Source organism: Eremomyces bilateralis (assembly GCF_010015585.1).
Source record: "Eremomyces bilateralis CBS 781.70 unplaced genomic scaffold P152scaffold_2, whole genome shotgun sequence".
In the NCBI taxonomy this organism is placed as follows: Eukaryota; Fungi; Ascomycota; class Dothideomycetes; order Eremomycetales; family Eremomycetaceae; genus Eremomyces; species Eremomyces bilateralis.
Genome location: NW_022985068.1, coordinates 800,182 through 819,848, shown reverse-complemented (window position 1 = coordinate 819,848; position 19,667 = coordinate 800,182). Strand labels below are relative to the sequence as shown.

General features: G+C 53.0%; 7 protein-coding genes across 7 annotated transcripts; 3 read left to right on the top strand and 4 right to left on the bottom strand.

Annotated features, from left to right (window-relative positions):
* Positions 1-132: 132 nt before the first annotated feature.
* Positions 133-7,565, bottom strand: P152DRAFT_478849 (uncharacterized protein). The gene is made up of 2 exons (XM_033681680.1): positions 7,184-7,565; positions 133-7,074 (listed from the first exon to the last, which is right to left on the bottom strand). The coding sequence occupies exons 1-2, from the start codon at positions 7,282-7,284 to the stop codon at positions 351-353; spliced, it is 6,825 nt and encodes a 2,274-aa protein (XP_033537920.1). The 5' UTR covers positions 7,285-7,565; the 3' UTR covers positions 133-350.
* A 210-nt stretch (positions 7,566-7,775) lies between these two features.
* Positions 7,776-9,344, top strand: P152DRAFT_116722 (U3 small nucleolar RNA associated protein). Its single transcript, XM_033673674.1, has 2 exons — positions 7,776-7,873; positions 7,931-9,344. The coding sequence occupies exons 1-2, from the start codon at positions 7,871-7,873 to the stop codon at positions 9,269-9,271; spliced, it is 1,344 nt and encodes a 447-aa protein (XP_033537919.1). The 5' UTR covers positions 7,776-7,870; the 3' UTR covers positions 9,272-9,344.
* Positions 9,345-9,416: 72 nt separating this feature from the next.
* Positions 9,417-10,877, bottom strand: P152DRAFT_504988 (FAD/NAD(P)-binding domain-containing protein; the record flags this gene model as incomplete). Its single annotated transcript, XM_033682410.1, has 1 exon — positions 9,417-10,877. The coding sequence occupies one exon, from the start codon at positions 10,875-10,877 to the stop codon at positions 9,417-9,419; it is 1,461 nt and encodes a 486-aa protein (XP_033537918.1).
* A 775-nt stretch (positions 10,878-11,652) lies between these two features.
* P152DRAFT_492398 (uncharacterized protein) lies at positions 11,653-12,658 on the top strand (the record flags this gene model as incomplete). The annotated part of the gene is made up of 2 exons (XM_033682181.1): positions 11,653-11,688; positions 11,778-12,658. 2 exons carry the CDS (start codon positions 11,653-11,655, stop codon positions 12,507-12,509), a joined length of 768 nt encoding a protein of 255 aa, XP_033537917.1. The 3' UTR covers positions 12,510-12,658.
* P152DRAFT_454550 (Zn-dependent exopeptidase) lies at positions 12,477-15,569 on the bottom strand. Its single transcript, XM_033678610.1, has 3 exons — positions 14,382-15,569; positions 13,498-14,332; positions 12,477-13,443 (listed from the first exon to the last, which is right to left on the bottom strand). The coding sequence occupies exons 1-3, from the start codon at positions 15,352-15,354 to the stop codon at positions 12,807-12,809; spliced, it is 2,445 nt and encodes an 814-aa protein (XP_033537916.1). The 5' UTR covers positions 15,355-15,569; the 3' UTR covers positions 12,477-12,806.
* A 342-nt stretch (positions 15,570-15,911) lies between these two features.
* On the top strand, positions 15,912-18,379 carry P152DRAFT_504985 (uncharacterized protein; the record flags this gene model as incomplete). The annotated part of the gene is made up of 3 exons (XM_033682409.1): positions 15,912-15,998; positions 16,135-17,458; positions 17,504-18,379. 3 exons carry the CDS (start codon positions 15,912-15,914, stop codon positions 17,899-17,901), a joined length of 1,809 nt encoding a protein of 602 aa, XP_033537915.1. The 3' UTR covers positions 17,902-18,379.
* Positions 17,921-19,583, bottom strand: P152DRAFT_116704 (phosphoribosylformylglycinamidine cycl). The gene has a single exon (XM_033673673.1). It carries the CDS (start codon positions 19,441-19,443, stop codon positions 18,355-18,357), a length of 1,089 nt encoding a protein of 362 aa, XP_033537914.1. The 5' UTR covers positions 19,444-19,583; the 3' UTR covers positions 17,921-18,354.
* Between the last annotated feature and the right edge of the window lie 84 nt (positions 19,584-19,667).

The window sequence follows — 19,667 nt, the reverse complement described above, 5'->3', positions numbered from 1 at the left end:
CGAATGTGAAGTGTTGATAGATAAAAACGCTATTGACCAATGGGGATATCTGTATTTCCAATCACCAACGCCGTCACTAGGAAGACGATGGAAATGCCTCACAAAATGCACCGCGGAGGAAAATACTGGCTTCAAGACAAAACTACATCGCATTGACTGGAATACATAAAATTTGTAGGACAACTTAACTCGTACTACACCATTTCAAAAGGAATTAGAATCATAGACTACCATCCATTCCCTTGAAGTCCCAACACTACACCACTCTTGGACTCCTAAACAACACCAATCTTTCATCAATCCGTCCAAAAATACCCAAAGGACGACAAAATAAGAACTCCGGAAAATATTTACAGCTCCGACGGTGCTGCGCTCTCAATTGCTCGCCTGAAATAGTCCGTTTCACTCCCGCTCAACCCTCCCGCGGTGTGAATGTCGGACCCCAGGCCACTGTCACTCTGCTCCATGAACAACACGAGGTCCTTCCGGTGCACGATGTCGTGCTCCGTAGGAAGGGCTTGGGTGACGTCGACTCCGACCGCTTTGACATCTCCCGATTGAGGCTGAGTCTCGGTTGTCTCCTCGGGAGCATATGTGAGCTCATCCTCGTATTCGTCCTCCTCCAAGAGAGACTCCGCTCCCAAGGTTGAATGAATGGTGGAGCCGTAACTGGTTCGACGGTCTGTCTCGGTTATGGAGCCGGTCAAGTAGCTGCCGGTATCATACGTGAGCTCGCTCTCCCCGGTGACCGTCCCGTGGCTTGACCTACGATCGCCATAATCCGTGCCGGATACGACTGAGCGAGATGCTCCAGTGATTATGCTTCCAGTCGTTGTTGAATTGCTGAAGCGTCGCTCGGTGCCAGCCATGCTTGCGGTTTCATCATCTCTAATGCGAGAATCAACATCGGCGTCTTCGTCGCTTTCTTGGGCTTCGTTCTCCTTGTTCGCTTCCTCAATCACGGCACCATTGTCTCCAAGCAAGCGACCGCCGTTCCAGCTGCTCTTTCGTGCATATGACGAGTTCTTCACACTGTGGCTGCGCTTCAAGCCATCGGAATTACCGGCGCCGCCAGTACCCCGTGAGGCAGCTCCAACATAAGCTGGACTTCCGGTCGGAGGTTTTCCTGACATTTGGTTCAGACTGGCGATCCGTCTTGCCGTCGGGTTGTTGCGCTGCGAGTTTCCTGCAAGCTGGCGGGCTCTAGCTGCAGGGCGATTCTTAAGAGCAGCGGCGAGGCCGGCATTGGGAGAGACCTCGCCGAATACAGGAAGGCTCGAAACCGTGCTCTGGGATGCAGTACTTGCAACGCGTGTCCCGGATGCGGTCGTCATTCTCGTTTGATGGTGCTGTCCGGCCTGTCGCTTTGCAGAATCTCGCGCAATGAGAAGAGATCGGGAATGGTCCATGATGCCGTCCAGAATCCGGCGCTCAAGCTTATCGGCCTTAATGTCCATCTCATGGAGTTCTTCTCGTCGAATTCTCAGCGCTGTCTCCAGCGAAGCAACGTCTGCCGCCATCCGTGACTTCTGCGCCCCGAGAGCGTCCCTATCGGACCGCAGCGTCTCGACAACCGCCAGAAGAGAGTCTTTTTCAGTGCGCAGGGAGAGCAGTTCAGCATCGACCTTCTCTTTCTCGGCACAACTCTTCTCAAGAAGGGCAACAGCCTCTTGGGCTTCTTTCTCCCGCGTTTCCTGACCATCGGTAATGAGTCGAGTCTGAGCAGCTATATACGCCTCGAGGCCTTCGGCGGTTGAGGACACCTGTTTCTGGATTTCTTCAAGGCGTGAAGCTTGTACATCAACAGCCTGGGACTCCGTCACCCTTGAAGCAAGCACTTCATCCAGTTTCGCAAGGATAGCGCTGTCATCGAATTCAACGGGACCAAGTGACGGTGGTGGCGCCGAATCGGTAGTTGGCGATAGCAAAGCGGGAGGTAGGAGCGCCGGCAGGGAGGTAAAGGTATTTTTGAGTTCCTCGGCATGAACTTTGGACTCTTCGAGCATCGCCTTTGCAGACATTTCTGCCGCCTCCTGCGCCTTGCGAGATTGCTCGAAATGAGTCGAAATCAGCTCCCGGATCTCCTTAAGAGCAACCAAGAACTGCGGATGATTCTCGGTGATTTCAGACTGGAGCCCGACCAAGGTGATCACCGCTTTGGCGACTTCGTCGCGTGTCAGCTTGTGTTCGACCTTGGCATCGAGGTTTGTATCGTTGATGCTGTTGACAGCTTGGTTGACTCGGGTGAAGACCGCCTCTGAGTCATCGCTGAACTTCTGTGTGATGCCTGAGAGTGATGTCTCCAACGACGTCACGGTCGCGCCAAGAGTGTCGATGGTGACTCGCAATTCGTCGGACATGGCCTTGGTGCTCGTCAAGATCTCCTCCTGTTCTTTCGCTTTCTCGGATAGGGTTTGGCCTTGTGCCTCTGCAACGACTTGAACCTCATCCAGCTTGCATGTAATCGCACCGAAATGCTCTTCAAGTTTGCTTGAAAGATCCGCGACAACACCAACACGAGATTTCTCGCATTCGTCGCCGACCACTTGCTCCTGGCTAGCTTGGAGGCTTCCGAAGTCGGCATGGGTTTTCTCGAATTCAGTTGTGACGGTTTCCATGAGTTCCTTGATATCAGTGACGATGCTGAAGTTCGCGCCGATCGTTTCCTCGATACCTTTGACATTCTCGGAGAGCATACCGACGGAGATCGAGCCATCCTCGACTTGTCGTTTCAAGTCGTCCTTGGTTTCTTCTAGGAAGGACCTCATCGCAGTGATTGTGTTCAAGATCTCCTGAGATTCGGACTTGCGGTCGTCGAAGGCTTTGGCAGTGACTCGTATGTCTGTCTCATATCCCTCCCTCATCTTTTCATGACTTTCGCGAAGGTCGTTGGTCAGGCCGATAATCTGTTCCAGATCCGCCTTTGATGGCAGGGTCTCCGGGTCAACCAGCTCTTGAATCTTATTCTTGATCTCAATGCAGACCACGCCCAGAATGTCCAAGTCCTTTTTGGTCACTTCATCTTCGGTCTTCTCTTTCGGTGCATCCTGATCCACTTTGAGTTCCTCAATGACGGCCTTAATATCTTGCATAGTGGCTCCGAGCGCAAGCAAATCTTCCTTCGAAGCAGTCTTGTCGTCGAACTTCGCTGCTAAGGCGTCAACGGCTTCATGGGCGATTCGGACAGTGGCTTCGACATTCTCTAGATCCTCCTTTTGAGCCAGCTTGTCAAATTCGGGGGCCGCCAGGTCGTCGAGTTTCGATTTCGTGTTTCGGAGAAGTGTCTCGATGGCGTCGGTGTCCTCCTTCTTCGCGAGGTTGTCATTGTCGAGTTGTTCGCGAGCAGCAATGGATACCACAGAGTCCTGGAGATCTTTAAGTAAGACCTCGATACTGCTCAGATCGACCTTCTTCGTATCGGAGTCGTCTGCGGGTTGGGGGGGTGTGGAAGCCTGATCTTGGATGTTTGCGTCGAGTGCCTCGACCTTGATCTGTAACTGTGCGAGGAGGACCTCCATCTTCTCGATATCATTTCGCTGCAGGACGGTGGATGACACCTCGCCGCCAGATACGTCTCGTGTGATCTCTTCCTCCGCAAGAATGATCTCATCCCCTGACTTCGACTTGACATCTCCCGGTTTGAGCTTGCTAATCTCCATATGGATGGCAGATAACCCATCCTTCAGCGTGTCCAAGATCTCATAGCTCACAGTCATGTCGACCGGCTTGTCAACCATCTTTCCAACGTCGGTCTTGAGGGAATCCAAGCCATCATTCAAAGCATCCAGAATATCACCGGTTGCTTTCATTTGTGCCTCGGGATTGTCCATCTTCTTCTCGAGGTGGCTTCGAAGGTCATCGATCCCGAGGCGCACTGCATCAAGAACCTCGTCGGTGTCCGCCCTTGAAGCTGTCCGAGCCATACCCGTCGCAATGCTGGCGCGAACATGTTCAAATTCACCCCGGAATGCCTCGAGGAGCTCATCGCTGGCCCCACCACCTAGAGCTGGGCGAATTTCTTCAAGTCCGGTTCGAATAGCCTCGAGGATGGACTCCTTGTCCACATCTGTTCCTGCGCCGACGACCGCATTGGTAATGCCGGACCGCAGCTGGTCAATCTCCATGGTAATGGCATCTAGGCTCTCTTTCGCGGACGCGCCCTGGGATGTCTCTAACTGGGTCCGAAGAGTTTCCAAGGAGGATTGGAATGAATCGATTATGTCGTCCTTATCGGCGCTGCCTGATCGAATGAGGGCGGTCGCGATGCTCCCGCGTAGATGACCGAGCTCTTCTTGGATATTTTTGAGCGAGCTGCTGTCGATATTAGCCTCCCCATCGAGGCCTCGTGCCCCTCCGGAGCTCTTAAGGTCGGCGAGACCTTGGTGAAGAGTTTGCAAGAGAGAGTGATGGTCCACTGAGGTAAACCCGTCCGTAATGGCCGCGTGAAGATGCTCGAACTCCCTTCTCACATAATTGAGCATTTCCCTGCCGCTCACGGCGTGGTCGCCTTGAGGACCTTCGGACACGTAGCCCTGTACATCTTGCCGCAGATTTTCGAGCCCTCCACGAACAGTGTCGATGATCTCATCCTTCCCGGTAACATCTTGAGAGCGATCAACGTAGGCTTCGATCTCACCGCGAAGCGACTCGAGACCATCCTTCATCGCGTCAAGGACTTGCTCGGTATCTCGCCCGCTGGCCATCGAATATGACTTGAACTCCACTCTCATATCCTGAAGGAGCTCATCAAGCTGCTTGACGACCTGCTGTCCGTATTCTCCGAATGGATTTCCGGAAGCTTCGAGTCCGGCTCGAACTGCATCGAATAGATCGTCTTTGTTTAGCTCGAGCTCTCGAGCTCCACCGATGCCATGCGAGGCAAGTCCTTCTTTGACCGCATCAAGCACGGCATCCTTGGTAGCATCCGTGTCATGGTATGTCATCGCTCGTTGTTGGAACGCCGGTCGGAGCTCATCTAGGCATTCTCGAACCGCCAGCAGAACTTCATCGCGTATTTCTTTGGACTCGTTTATCGGTGAGGGTGGATTGAAATGCGTCATTGCTTCATGAACGGCGTCCATGACTTCGTCTTTCGAGATCCCGTTGCGCTCTCGGGGATTGGTCATGTTGGAACGGTAGTCCTCCAGTCCATCTTTGAGACACTGTAGGATTTCGTCTCGCTCCAGTCCGAATTGCTGCAATTCTATCTCCGGCTTGTAGGCCTCATAGGCTTCTTTAACCGCCTCCAGAATGGCTTCCCTATCCAGCGGCTGCTGCTCCGACTGAGCTTGAACAGGAGCACCATACCCTCGGTCAAGATCACGTTCGGCGAGCGCGTGCTTCACCACGTCGTATACCTCGCGGGAATCGACCGTGGTTCGCGAAACGATACTGCTCGAGCTCTGCCGCCGTCGTTCACGCATGGCATCGTCCAGGCGACTCTTCACTTCCTCTAGGCCTTCCTGAACTAGGCGCGCAATATCGATCTTTTCGGCCTCTCGTCCATCTTCGATCGCTTTCAATGGGCCGTTCGCAGCACTGGCAGGCTTCATTGCTTCGTCAATGCGACGCATGAGATCCCGGCCCATATGCAGCACTTCTCCGCGCAGGTCTCGTTGTTGTGCTTTGACTTCGGCCACGAGACCACCGGTATTACCGACGCTGTCCTTGATCTTTCGTAATATCTTCATGACTTCGTCGGAAACGAATTCTTTTGCGTTCGCGTCAGTGAATGATCTGGTGCCATCTGAAGGTACTACATCCTCAAATCCGCCACGAGCGGCGACCGCACCGGTATCGAAGTTCAGTGAAAGCTTAGATGCATCGGATGAGGTCGCACCTGCAACGGTCGGGCTCCTTCCTCGCGTAACAAGAGCTTGTGAAGAAGACTGTCGGATAAACTCAGTGAGTTGCTCGACTTTGCGCGCTGTATCGCCACTCTCTTTGCTTGATTTATCGAAGAGTTGGCTGAGTGTCGCAAGAAGCCGTTCCTGACCTTCCTTTGTCACCATCTCACGGATGATCTTCTCCAGCATTGCAACCGATGCTGCGCCTTCAAGACTAAATGGATTAGGACTACCCGATCGGTCATCGGAGAGAAAAGAGGCAGGGGAAGGGATTCGTGGGAGGGTGAACTTTGGAGCTCCTGCAGGTGGCGGAGTGGAAACGCCAAAGCTGCCGCTGCGGCTCGCATTTCCGGTGGGGATCTGATCGGGAAGTGAGAGCTTCGACGAGGGAAGGTTTTGTACCAGCTCGCGGAGAGACTTTCTGATGTCCTCATCCCGGCTCCTGGTCGCGTCTTTGAGTGCGACCAGATCTGTCGCATTATCCCGACTTCTTCGACTGAGCTGCTCCATCTCTCGTTGGAGTTTCGTGGCAATGGTTGTCAGACCCAATATCTGGGTGCTAATTGACTCGATTGGGACCTGGGGTGCTCCGTGAGTAGCTCGGGGTGTTGATGCACTTGCGGCCGACGCAGGAGTGTGCTCAGACTCCCTCGTCATATTTGCGAGTGGCGTATCGGGGTCTCGACCGGGTATGGTTTGAAGTGCAAGCATCGTCGCGCTAGGAGGAGTGTGCTCGCCAAGTATGGCTTTAGGCGGGCTCCGCGACGTCGGTCGTAAGTTCGGGATCGAATCCCTCAATAGTTCCCGGCTCGTTGGAGTTGGAGTGCTCTCTCGACTCTTGTCCGGAGACGAAAGGTCTCTGTCATCGCGACTAAAAGACGGCGTACCCGCCCGACCGGTCGCACGGTCGGGAGATCGCTCAGGCGAACGGCTACCATCCAAGTAACTCCGGAGATCCTTTACGCTCGGGGTTTGCAAGGATTGGAGTCTTCGGTGCTGGGCGCCTTTGACCAGAGAGCGCTCGGGGGATTTGCTCCCATCGGACGGGGCGCCATTTGTGATGTAGTTGGACGTCATTGGCGCGAGGCCTTCTCGGGCCTTCTCTTGAAGTGCAGCAGTTGCTGCTGCGATATGGGATGCTGGGTTGATGCGCGGGTTCGGAAGCTGAGGGGATGATGGGTTGAGTGGGAGCGGAGGTGGAGCTCGGTCTGGATCGCTACTATCCCACCTGAAATTTTCAGAAAACTCGTTAGCGGCATGGGCCCAGGAGATATGCGATGTGCGTTTACTGCGCGTGAAAAGTGCTGACGATTGAGATGAGCTGCGAAGGGACTCACATTGGGACTGAGGCGCGGCCCGACTCGGAATAGGAATGCTGGTGATGGTATTTCACCACCTGGTCTCGATCGCGAGATGGTTCCCTGCTTTCAGCAGGCATGGTATTCAATTCGTCAGTTCGAAAAGTGATTTTGGAGAATGTAGGCTCGTCGCCCAGTGACAGCGGCCGGAATGCGTGTTTTCGATATCGGTGGACAGGGGGGCGATTATGTTGTCATAGTTTGATCGAGGGTATGTTTATGGTTGAGATGAGGTTCGAAATGGAGAAAGGGAAAGGGATCAAGCAGCGTTGGAGATTTGTGTCTTAATATGAAGTGAAGCTAGAGTAGGTCGAGGCGGAGGTGGTGATATGGGAGAGCAGGGTTGTCAACAGTCTCATCCTTCTCGTCGCGTGTCAGTGGGTGGAGTTGATGGTGACGACGTCTGTTGTGACGCACGGCCGTTGCTACGGTGATGCTTGGAGGTCACCTGATCCTTAAGGTACAATCACGTGACTACTCACGTGGGTATTTTGATTCTTATCCCGTGACCTTCTCCGTCTTGTCAAAATTGTCAATGCCAAGCCCCTTGACCTCCAGATGCCAAGATTTCGACGTCCCCTCCAAAAAATTCCATGCATGTCCAAAAATGCATCAGTGAATGCAGTCTCAACATACGTGTATCCTAATGCACCCAGAATTTAAGGCATGGTACGTAATTATTGACATTGGATAACATGCGCAGTACTTACCTATTTGATACCACAGAAGATAAAGGCGCTCTCGCGCTCAACAGAGGCGCTACAGCCTCCCGGCTCCTCCACTCCCCGACTCCTCAGAAACCTCGATCCTTCTCTGCACCCATTTGAGCGGGCAAGAGAGTATACCCGCGCTCTCAATGCGACCAAGTTAGAGCGCATGTTCGCTGCGCCCTTCTTGGGCCAGCTGGGAAAAGGCCATGTCGATGGCGTCTACAGCATGGCGCAAGACCCGGGCTCTTTGGAACGTCTTGCCAGTGGGAGCGGCGATGGCGTGGTGAAAGTCTGGGATCTTCCTAGCAGGGAGGAGATATGGCAATGCAAGGCACACGATAACATCGTGAAGGGAATCGCGTGGACTCGCGATCGCAAAATGCTCACTTGTGGAACGGATCGAACGGTCAAGATGTTCGACCCCTACGGCTCGGAGGGTCGCCCAGGGCCGACTGCGATCTACCAAGGACAAGGCGCCTTTACTTCCATATCACATCATAGAAGCCTCCCTGCTGTGGCTGTTTCGTCGGGACAGATCTCCATCTACGATTACAGCAGAGAAAGCTCTTCCCCGAGTCAAACCCTGGTCTGGCCCTCGACGGTGGACACGATCACCACCTGCGCCTTCAATCAAACCGAAACATCCATTCTCGCCAGCGCTGGCACCGATCGATCCATAATCCTCTACGACCTTCGCACGGGTTCTCCGCTACACCGAACCGTTCTAAGTTTCGCAAGCAACAGCATTGCATGGAACCCGATGGAGGCTTTCAACTTCGCCACCGCCTCCGAAGACCACAACATCTACATCTTCGACATGCGAAAAATGAGTCGGGCCCTCAACGTACTCAAGGGCCATGTTGCCGCAGCTATGAGTGTGGCATTCTCGCCTACAGGCGAGGAGCTCGTGTCTGGGAGCTATGATCGAAGCGTCCGCCTCTGGGATCGTAGTAAGGGCCACAGCCGAGATATGTACCACACGAAGCGCATGCAGCGCGTATTCAGCGTGGCCTATGTTCCGGACAATGCCTATGTCCTCTCTGGCAGTGACGACGGCAACGTACGACTGTGGCGGGCCAAGGCATCTGCGCGACAGGGCGTCAAGTCGGCCCGTGAGCGAGAGAAGCTCGAATATGACGACGCGCTGAAGGAGCGGTACAAGCACATGCCCGAGATTCGAAGAATCGCACGGCATCGTCACCTGCCCAAGCAGGTGAAGCGGGCGGAGACGATCAAGCGGGAGGAGCTAGGCTCGATCAAGCGCCGGGAAGAAAACGAGAGGAGAAGTTCGCGGATGAAATCGAAGACGAAGAGACGGAGCGAGAGAGAGAAGATGGTTTTGGCGACGGAGGAGTAATCTGCATGACTGACGAGACTCGCATATCTTTCGGCGTTTCTGGGTAGATTGCGGCATTATCTAGGCGCTTTTTTCCTTTTCACGGGATACCACGGACAAGATCACGCTTGACTTAGAATTCAACCCTTCTTGTTGGTCAATATGTTCACTCCAAGGATGCCCAGAGGTTGTTCAAACTTTCGGCCCAGCTCGGATGAGCCCAGACCGCTTCCTGCAAGTCCCAATACTTTAGTCCGCCCATCATTGCGGTCTGGACAACGGCCATCAGTTCCCCCCCTTCCGTGCATACGGCCGTGAATCCCAAGATCTCCCCTGTATCCGCATCCACAGTCGCCTTCAGCATGCCGCGAGTCTCATCCGTCTCCAGCCCACGAGCAACGTATTCCGCCGGCATTGAAGCCGTCTTGACCTTCCGATTCTGATACGGCGCAGTCGTAGCATCCGACGCATGAATGCCAACGTGTCCCACTTGTGGATCGGTATAGATCACGTACGGGGTCAGCCTTCGCGACGATGACACCTTCGTTGTCGACAGCCTCCGCGCCGTTGGTGACATGGCGGATGGAATATGGTTGGAGCGAATGATGCGGAAGTCGTCGTAGGATATGTGAGTGAAGGCAGGGCCACCCTTGGCGTCGCCGATTGCAAATATGCCTGGAACATGGGTAGAAAGGTCATCGTGGACGAGAACATGGCCGCGGGGAGAAGTAGTGACCCCGGCAGCAGTCAAGTTGAGCGTGTCCGTGTTGGGAGTTCGACCCGCAGCAAGGAGCAAATGCGAACCTTCGATGGTTTTCGTCCTGCCGTCAGTAAATTTGATGCTCAATGAAACTGGCAAAGCCTCATTCTTTGTACGCGATATGGAGTTGGGCTGGCTCGATAGGTAGACACAGGTTCCATCTTCTTCCAGGATATCCAACATGCACTTCGAGACATCCGGGTCTTCTCGAGGTATAAGACGTTCCGCCCGTTGGATGATCGTAATCTTCGAACCAAATCGACGGAATAATTGTCCGAATTCCAATCCAATGTAGCCGCCGCCAAGTACGATCAGATGCTCTGGTACCGAGCCAAGCTCCATGATGGTTGTCGAATCTAGCACTCGCTCAGGCGGAATGCTATCAATACCTGACAGATCTGGTCTCGACGGCCGCTCTCCCACGTTGATGAAGATCAGATCGCTTGTGACCTCCTTGTCGCCACCATCGTTCATCCTCACAGTGAGCGACTTCGGCCCCGTGAACCTAGCTTCTCCTTTTAAAACATCCACTCCTGCTTCCAGCAATCGACTTTCATTCCCTCCGCTGAAGCTCGCTACGATATCTCTCTTGCGTTCCCGGACTCTTTCCATGTCGACCAAGACGTCAGAATTGACATTCTTGCCGGCATTGACACCGTAGTTCGCTCCTCGCCTGGCCAAGTATGCTGCTCTTCCTGATGCAATCATGGTCTTCGTTGGGGTGCAGCCCCAGTTCACACATGTTCCTCCTATGTCCGCCTTCTCAATCAAGGCCGTCTTTCGTCCGGTATCCGCGAAGGCCTTTGCCAATGGATTCCCTGACTGCCCAGAGCCGATGATGACCGCATCATACGGTGCCCGAGACATGGTCGAACAAGATCTAGATAGATGATTTCGAAGATTGTTGAAGGAACGATTGCCTCCTTTGAGTTTGGGTAGGATAGGCTGGATCAATAAACGCATCGACTAGGCCTACGATCATTCGCAAATAGTTGGAGGGGAACAGGACCAGCTTATTAATGTTGTATCTGTGGACTGTGAGGAGCAACGTCCCGATATAAGAAAGATCAGTATAAGTGGGTGCTTTCGAAACTGTTTCCGGCTCCAGCTGAAGGACTCCGCATGAGTAAATGTTAGTAAGCATCAAGTGCTACGATCCCCACCTGCCAGTCCTAAACCATGAGACTATGCCGTCGTCTGATTGTGATAATTACCCCCAGGGTCTGAGAAATAATCTCTAGTTGTATGCTTGTCCAAAGTACTGATGAAGATGAAGTGAGGTTCAGGTAGACCGTTAATCGGATCACGTGATAGCGTGTCTCAATCGTGGCGGATCCTCTCTGCTCCACGCCGACGCGATGCGCGACACCCGTAGACGTTGCAGGTTGATGCAAGGCCAACTGGACAACATCACGATCTAATTTCGATTCTCAACCGTTATGACGACGTTGCACATCAGGACGAATCCTCGTCTTCATAACAGTTCCTTCCTTTGACAAATGACATTCATTCTCTGAGGGGAAATTGCTTGCAAAACGACACCACTGCAGACATCCGTTCGCGCTCTTGGTGACTCGGTCCTCCCGCTGTCCCCGCTTCCCAGAACGCCACCACCGCAGATCCCCACAGCTACATGCAAGATATGTACTGTGTACAAACGGGATGCAGTGAACCGCAGGTGAAGGCAGTCAATCCGACTACTTGCCGACTTCAAAGCCAAAGTTCTCATCTCTCCAGCCTTTGAGAGCTGCGCAACCATCGCGGGAGGTGTTTGAACCCTGGAACTCAGGCTCGAGTGGGTACCAAACGGCCGAGAATCAGGTAGGACACTCTATTCACTGGAGGGATCTCCGAGATGCGAAGTTGGGCCTGCAATTCTCTGGCTCGGACCGGAGGCTGGATGGGCTCCGAGGCGTCCATCGCAAAGATGAGGTTCGAGATCATGATGTTGCGGGGACGTCGAAGGGGAAGAGACAAGTCAGCATCCTTGATTCGATGGGAGGGCGGATGAAAAAGCATGCTTCAAAAGAGCCACCGACGGGAGTTGGAAAAAGCAAAGAGACTGGTCTCGGCAGCACTATCAAGTTACCACCGAAGTCAAACAGCGAACACCAGCATCCCCAAATTTTCTCCTCCCTCAAAATCTACATCAACGGCTCAACGTACCCGACAATCTCCGACCACAAGCTAAAACAACTCCTGGTCCAGCATGGAGCAAACCTGACCATGGGACTCGCGAGACGATCGGTCACTCATGTAATCCTTGGCCGCCCATCACGAGAACGCGGATGCGGTGGAGGGTTGGCGGCCACAAAGATCGAACATGATATGAAACGGTCACGAGGCGTCGGACTGGTGAAATTCGTGACCGTTGAATGGGTCATCGAGAGCTTGAAGGCCGGAAAGAGGTTGCCGGAAGCGCGTTTTGCGGGCTTGAAAGAGGAGGTGAAGGCTCAGGGGGGGGTGTATGGAATCTTCGCCAAGAAACAGGCGGGCTAGAAAGCTCCCGTGAAGTAGGATTCCAGAGGCTGAGGAGCGCATTGGAAACCGGTTCATGATTATAATGTCTTTGGAATCTAGTCTTACGAAACAAGGTATACGGTTGGCTAACCTTATGGGCATTCGGAAGGCACGGAAAGTTGCACGAAAGGGAGGAGTCTGGGAGTTCGACACTGGAAGCATTTATGACACCCCGAGGGACCTATTACTGCGGTTACGAAATCTAAGCATCCCTACCTGCTACATTCCATCATCAACCATATTCCATATATTGCGTCCGCTGGCCTTCACCGCCGACTACTTCTCCAGCCACCCGATTGCCTTCTTGACGACATCGGCCAAAATTCCCTCCCACTTCCTGAGATTTTCAGTATCACCCTGCTCGATAGATTCAACAAGTCCTGGGAAGGTGGCGCCGGAATATCCCGTCCACAAGCCCGGCGCAAACACCGTGTGCTTGTACCAAGGGCGGCCATCCAATCCCTCCTGGTAGAGAAACTTTCGCTCCAGGAGCTTGTACTTTGTGTTCACTTTCCGGATAGCGTGGTAAAGCTTGATCTTCTTCCACCATTTCCACCAGGGGATGTCGTGGCCGAGCTTCTCCTTTAGGACTGCAGCTTTGGCATCGAGACTCTCGGACGCCGTGAGCAACACATCCAAAGCTGCGGTCAGTCGAGGGAAGAGAGTTGCCGGCTCGGCCTCAAACCCTTCCTCCGACAAGGCGAGTTGAAGTGCTGTACTATTCGACACTTGGTTTTTGACACCGTCGAGGTAGCCGATCAGTGCTTCGGCATAGTCTTTGGCATTGAAGGCCACCACAGGCTTCTCAACAATACGAGCGGCAAGGAGTGCCCAGACTTTCGCAATTGTGACGTGATAATGCCAGCCAGGGTCTCCAAGGCGGTCCATCCAGTCGAAGCTATCGTAATTGGAGCTATTCGGGTTAGTACACCATAGTTTGAGACAAAAATGGAGGACAATTGCGTACTGGTAATGATATATTGCCGAACCGGGTTCTGCACTGAACCCGATATCGATCGAAGGGATGCCAGCAAAATCTTGAAATGCTGTGAAGTCGCTTCCAGAGCCCATTGTAGCGATCTTCTTATTCCAAACGTCTGCAACCGTTTGCCCTTTGACGGTCTGGTTTGGCGATTGAACCGATTCTATCACCTCGACCAAGATTTGGTTCAGCAGGGGCGCCGCAGCAGCCTTAAAATGCGGACCAGAGGACCCAACATCCACGTTGAGATACGCCACTGCACTGCTGTTGAGCCAAGGAAGATATTCCTCGACCCACTCGGTGCTGCCGAGGAGACCATATTCTTCGCCGTCCCAGCTCGCCAGAACTATGGTTCGGAGAGGCTTCCAGCCCGCCTCCAGTGCTTTGCCAAAAGATCGTACGACCTCGATCATGGCAGCGGAGCCGCTGTTTGGATCGCCGGCACCTCCAGCGACCCAAGCATCACGGTGGTTCCCGAGGATGACCACCTCGTCTTGAAGCGTGCCGTTGATGATTCCGATGACGTTCCACATCGGCGTAATAACGTATTCTTGATCATTGACGAGGTTGAGCTGCAGATGGGCCGGCGAGGGACCGACGTTGTATTCCACGCCTTTGTAGCCAAGCCCTCCACGTTGCCAGCGTTCGGAGAACGAGGTCGCGTTCGGGCCATGGCCGTTGAGCGCTTTGAGGAGGGGGAGGGCATCCTGATATGATATTGGTATGGAGGGAATCGAGGGCGTCGAAGCATTCGCTGGGAGGCGTGGTACTCCTGGCTTCGAAGGGTAGCCAGGCGTCGTCGGATCGCCGGGAGCTATACCTTTGTCAATTAGTTAGTCAGACCTTGGGCGTCGTAGTCCGAAACTCACTGAGGAATTGAACGCTGCCCCGCTGAACACTGCTCGGTTCTCTTGCCGGACCATTCGGATACGCCTCTTCGCCGTTCTCCTCGGTGACCGCTCCATCGTCACCAGGGTCGCTGTATAGGACAGCACCGATCATGCCCAATTCTTGGCCCCGTTTCACCGTCAACCCCCGGAATATTCCTCCATACTTGATCAATGCGATTTTTCCTTCCAGGCTGACGTTTGCGTTCTGCAGCTCCTCGAAATCCGAGTACGTGCCGTAGTTCGCGAAAACGTATTGTCCCGTCACATTCCCGCTCGCGCTATATCCATGGAACGTGGGGATTCTATCCTTCAGCCCACTAGTTCCATCCTCGTCTAGGACATCTTCTTCCAAACTGGCCTCGTATTTGACGCCCCATTCGGCTGCCTCATCGCTGCCGGACTTGGTTTTTTCGAGAAGCGCTAGACGATGGTCGCGCGGGTAATTGACGTAGATATCGTATGACACGATCTCGGTTTGTGGTATTCCGAACTCTACCCAGCGATCCTTCGTCCACTCTGCTTGTGATAGATTCTTCCCTGCCAAGTGCGGTCCAGCGGTGTAATATTGGCTCCACTCTCGCACCTTCTGCTCGTCTGGCGTTTCGCTCAGGATATCGAACAGGACAGTCTGGCTGATGCTCGAAGTCGAAGGACCGTCTTGCAGACTCTGGGTGCCATCGACGCGGAATATATCGTTACCTTCTCGGAATGGATGATGTGGGATACATGGTAGGTGATGCTTCCCATTCAACGTCAACCTCCTCGGTGACTTGCAATCCTCGAAGACGAACGCTAGCAAGAAGAAAGCGACCACGAAGAGTATGAGGACAAGAGAAAGCAGGCCGGTGCAGAACTGGCGAAGTCGCTGGTGAGGGTATCGTCTTCGAAGAGGAGCAACGTGAACGATGGTGATGAGCGGGGTTTGCTCATTCGGGGGGGAGTCGGACGACATGATGTGAGGCTGTCCCATAATCCCAAACTAAATCGAAACAACTACCGGTACACTATATGACAAAACCGGTATATTGTATTCTTCCCGTAGCTCCATTCCTGAGGAGCCTTGCCTTGGATTAAACGCAATCAGTGAAACCAAGCTCGCAGATCTCGGTTGATAACGAGACGAATATCACGACATCACCGATGTGGGGAGCTAGCACTGAACTGGAAGCTGACATCAGAACTCGACACATCGATGTGTCGAACTATTGATCCATCAATGAATTAAGGTTAATATTAGGTATTAATTGTAGAACTTGAGAAATAATATTGTCTATGCTGCCTATCCAGTCCACATGCAGTCCTCTCTACCGTAAGGAATATTTGCCTTGTTGGTGCCTTCTGTTGACAACGTGAAGCTACTGATGACGTATCGTATTGTTTATGCTCAGGATGAGGTAGATGCTACTCCCTACGCCTACACTGGTAATTCAAGGTTTCTGTTGTGACGACAATCACAAACGCAAATTCCAATTCGTTCCCTCAAGAGTGCATAACTAAATATAATCAATTATGGATGCCCCTCACAAGACCGAAAAGAATCCCAAGTTCGGCTACTTGCCGCTCTCGACATCTGGGCCTCTGAACTGTGCCTTGACGGTAAGTGTTCCTGGCTTGAAATTCAATGCGGACGTGATGGTGTCCTGTATTCACGTATATCTGCAATTTCCCAACGAAGATGTCGTTCTATTGTTTATTCAAGTCGGATTTGTAGTCGCTAATTCCATGCTGCTAGGGTGCGGCTCTGCTCAAATCGCCATACTTCAACAAAGGCTCGGCATTCCCCCCTGACGAGAGGAAGGAATTCAAGCTGTACGGTCTCCTGCCTCAGAATGTCCAAACCCTCGAGCAGCAGGTCGCGCGTGCTTATGAGCAATATTCGAGCCGTCCATCCGATATTGCCAAAAACACCTTCATGACCAGTATGAAAGAGCAGAGTGAAGTGCTGTACTACAGGCTTCTCCATGACAATCTAAAAGAGATGTTCTCGGTGATCTATACGCCTACAGAAGGCGAGGCGATTGAGAACTACTCGAGGCTGTTTCGCCGACCGCAAGGCTGCTTTCTGAACATCGACGACCAAGATCGGATTGATGATAACATCAAGCAGTGGGGCGATCCGGACGACATCGATGTCGTGGTTGTCAGTGATGGAGAGCAGATTCTGGGGGTCGGCGACCAGGGCTCCGGAGCCATTCTGATATCCATCGCGAAACTTGTCCTATACACACTCTGTGCTGGCATCCACCCGTCCCGAACATTGCCGGTAGTATTGGACTGCGGCACGGATAACAAGACGCTTCTAGAGGATGACTTATACCTCGGTTTGCGGAAGTCTCGAATTCGGGGGGAGAGATATGACTCGTTCGTGGACCAGTTTGTGCAAGCGGTTCGAAACCGATATCCAAAGGCATATATCCACTTCGAAGACTTCGGTCTTGCGAACGCGCGGAGAATCTTGGACAAGTACCAGCCTCGGATTGCGTGTTTCAACGACGATGTTCAAGGCACAGGATGCGTCACGTTAGCCGCAATCATGGCCGCAGCACATGTCAGCGACATAAAGTTGGCCGATCTTCGAATAATGATATTTGGGGCTGGAAGTGCTGGAATGGGAATCTCGGACCAACTCCGGGATGTAATTGCCCAAGAAGGCTCCATTTCTCGTGAAGAGGCATCGCAACACATCTGGTGTGTCGATAAGCCCGGACTTCTGCTCACATCCGATAAAAAGCATCTCACAGAGGCGCAACTGACATATGCACGGGACGACAAGGAATGGGAAAACAAGGAGAGGAAAGACCTCGCATCCTTGGTCGACGAGGTGAAGCCGCATGTGTTAATTGGAACCTCAACGAACCCCAGGGCGTTCACCGAGAAAGTCATTCGGACAATGGCGAAGCATGTGGAACGGCCCATCATTTTCCCGCTTAGCAACCCGACGAAACTTCACGAAGCACGGCCAGAGGATCTCTATAAATGGACGGATGGGAAAGCCCTCGTCGCCACAGGCAGCCCATTCCCGCCAGTGGAGTATGATGGGGAGAAGTTGGAAATCGGTACGTCGTTTGCAATACCAAGCTGTCCCTAGCTAACGGCTACAGCGGAATGTAACAATTCCACGGTATTCCCAGGAATCGGACTCGGTGCCGTGTTGTGCCGGACGAAACTGATGCCGCCGTCTTTACTTGTTGCAGCAACCAAGGCATTGGCAGCACAAGCGCCGGCTTTAAAGAACCCCAAAGCTGCCCTATTGCCTGATGTCACAGATGTTAGGGAGATCAGTGTCCAAATCGCAAGAGCAGTCATCAAAGCGGCTGTTAAGGAGGGGCTGGCCCAAGTGGAGAACATTCCGGAGAGCGATGACGAGCTTGAAGAGTGGATTCGTGAGCAGATGTGGGATGCGCGTTATCGTTCGTTGAAGTTCGTTGATCCTAATGAAGCGGATTCAAGAGCCAGAGGGGAGTTAGGTATTGCAGCATCCGGCCGCTTAGCCAAATAGAACGGCGTCTCGCCCTATCCAAAAGTCAGAAAGGTCTCAGACTTGTCCCAAGGAAGAGAAAGGAAGCAAGATAACAAATTGTTACTAAGCAAAGTGGGAGGAAGTTTGTTGAAAATGTAGGACTCTTGGAGGCTCAAACTTCTAGATCAGTGATGACCGGAAAGCTTGCGCACTATGACCGTCCGTTGTCCAATCTTGCAACAAGAGATAAACTAATATCTGCACCATGACTGCCACCAGCAACGTCCAAAGCACAAGACGTACCTGGAGCGCGCTGTTCTGTGAGGAAGCTTGATTTAGGCAAGCGGCAGTATACAGGATGTTGCGGTTCGTTGCATCGACAAAAGCGCACTCAAGCGGAAAAGGATGATACGTACATGCTAGCTCATGAATTAAATCATCTGCAGTAATATGGGCCATATTGTATTGGCCACGCACGCCAGGTGGCAGCGCTCAACTCCAGGCTGACATATTCTGGACAACACAGCCGTCGGGTGACGTCCTGTCTGCGAGGCGGCCGACCGTGTATACCTTTTCGCCTTCGGCCTCCAAGATTTTGATCGTCTTCTTGGCATCGCTCGAGTCCACAACGAGTACCATGCCAATGCCAGTGTTCCAGACTCTTGCGAACTCGGTATCCTCGATCTGACCAGTCTTCTTCAGCCATTGCATCTCCGGTGGGACAGGGTACGACGCGGCATCGACCACTGCTTCCAGCGTCTTTGGCAACATCCTCGGAATGTTTTCAACAAGCCCGCCCCCGGTGATATGCGCCATGCCTTTGATGGCCCCGGCATCGACGGCCTTCAGTAGACTTTTCACATAGATTTTGGTCGGCGTTAGTAGACTCGCACCCACGGTCGTGCTTTGGTCCCAGGGAGCGGGGTCGGAATAATTCAAGCCAGCTCTTTCGACAATCTTGCGAACCAAGCTGAACCCATTGCTGTGCAAGCCGCTGCTACCCAGACCGAGTAGCACATCCTCAGATCTCATGGAGTTGATGTCGGGAAGGACCTTAGCGCCATGCGGCAGAGCACCAACGGCACAGCCAGCAGCATCATATTCACCCTTGGTGTAAACGCCCGGCATTTCGGCCGTCTCACCTCCTACCAATGACGCTCCTGACTGACGACATCCCTCAGCGACACCTCGGACGAATTCCACGGTATCTTGAACCTTCAGTTCTCCACACGCATAGTAATCGAGGAAGAACAGAGGCCTCGCGCCTTGAACCACCAGGTCATTGACGTTCATCGCTACCAAGTCAATGCCCACAGTATCGTGCTTCCCCAATGCAAACGCAATCTTGACTTTGGTGCCGATGCCATCGATGCCGGAAACGAGGGTTGGTGCGCCAGGAAAGCCTGCATCGTGTAGAGAAAAGACACCGCCAAAGCCACCAATTGACGAGGTCGTTCCAGGCTGAGCAGTGGACGCAACAATTGGTTTGATGAGGCGAACAAGGTCGTTCCCCGATGAGATTGAAACACCAGAGGCGGCGTATGTGAGTGGGGTGTCGTCGGAAGGTTTGGTGTTTGCCATTTTCGCAGTTGTATCCGACCTGTAGTTAAGTAGGAGCTTTCCAAGTAATGTCGGTACTGAAGAAGGGGTCTATCAAGGCTTTCAATGAGAAATTGGACATAGAATGTTTACCATGATTTTCATACGTGGGAGCTATCGTGCTTCCCAAGAGAAATTTTCGAAGCTGTTGAGCTTCCAGCAGAAAGTGACGCCCGATAGCGCTGTCACGTGACCCCGTGTTGGAT

What these genes read in the sequence shown, in the direction of transcription:
- P152DRAFT_478849 (XM_033681680.1), bottom strand. Translation starts at nt 7,284, where the DNA reads ATGCCTGCTGAAAGCAGGGAACCATCTCGCGATCGAGACCAGGTGGTG. An exon ending in GGCCGCGCCTCAGTCCCAAT is followed by an intron (nt 7,075 to 7,183) that starts GTGAGTCCCTTC and finishes TGAAAATTTCAG; the next exon opens with GTGGGATAGTAGCGATCCAG.
- P152DRAFT_454550 (XM_033678610.1), bottom strand. Translation starts at nt 15,354, where the DNA reads ATGTCGTCCGACTCCCCCCCGAATGAGCAAACCCCGCTCATCACCATC. An exon ending in GGGCAGCGTTCAATTCCTCA is followed by an intron (nt 14,333 to 14,381) that starts GTGAGTTTCGGA and finishes TAATTGACAAAG; the next exon opens with GTATAGCTCCCGGCGATCCG. An exon ending in TCGGCAATATATCATTACCA is followed by an intron (nt 13,444 to 13,497) that starts GTACGCAATTGT and finishes TAACCCGAATAG; the next exon opens with CTCCAATTACGATAGCTTCG.
- P152DRAFT_116704 (XM_033673673.1), bottom strand. Translation starts at nt 19,443, where the DNA reads ATGGCAAACACCAAACCTTCCGACGACACCCCACTCACATACGCCGCC.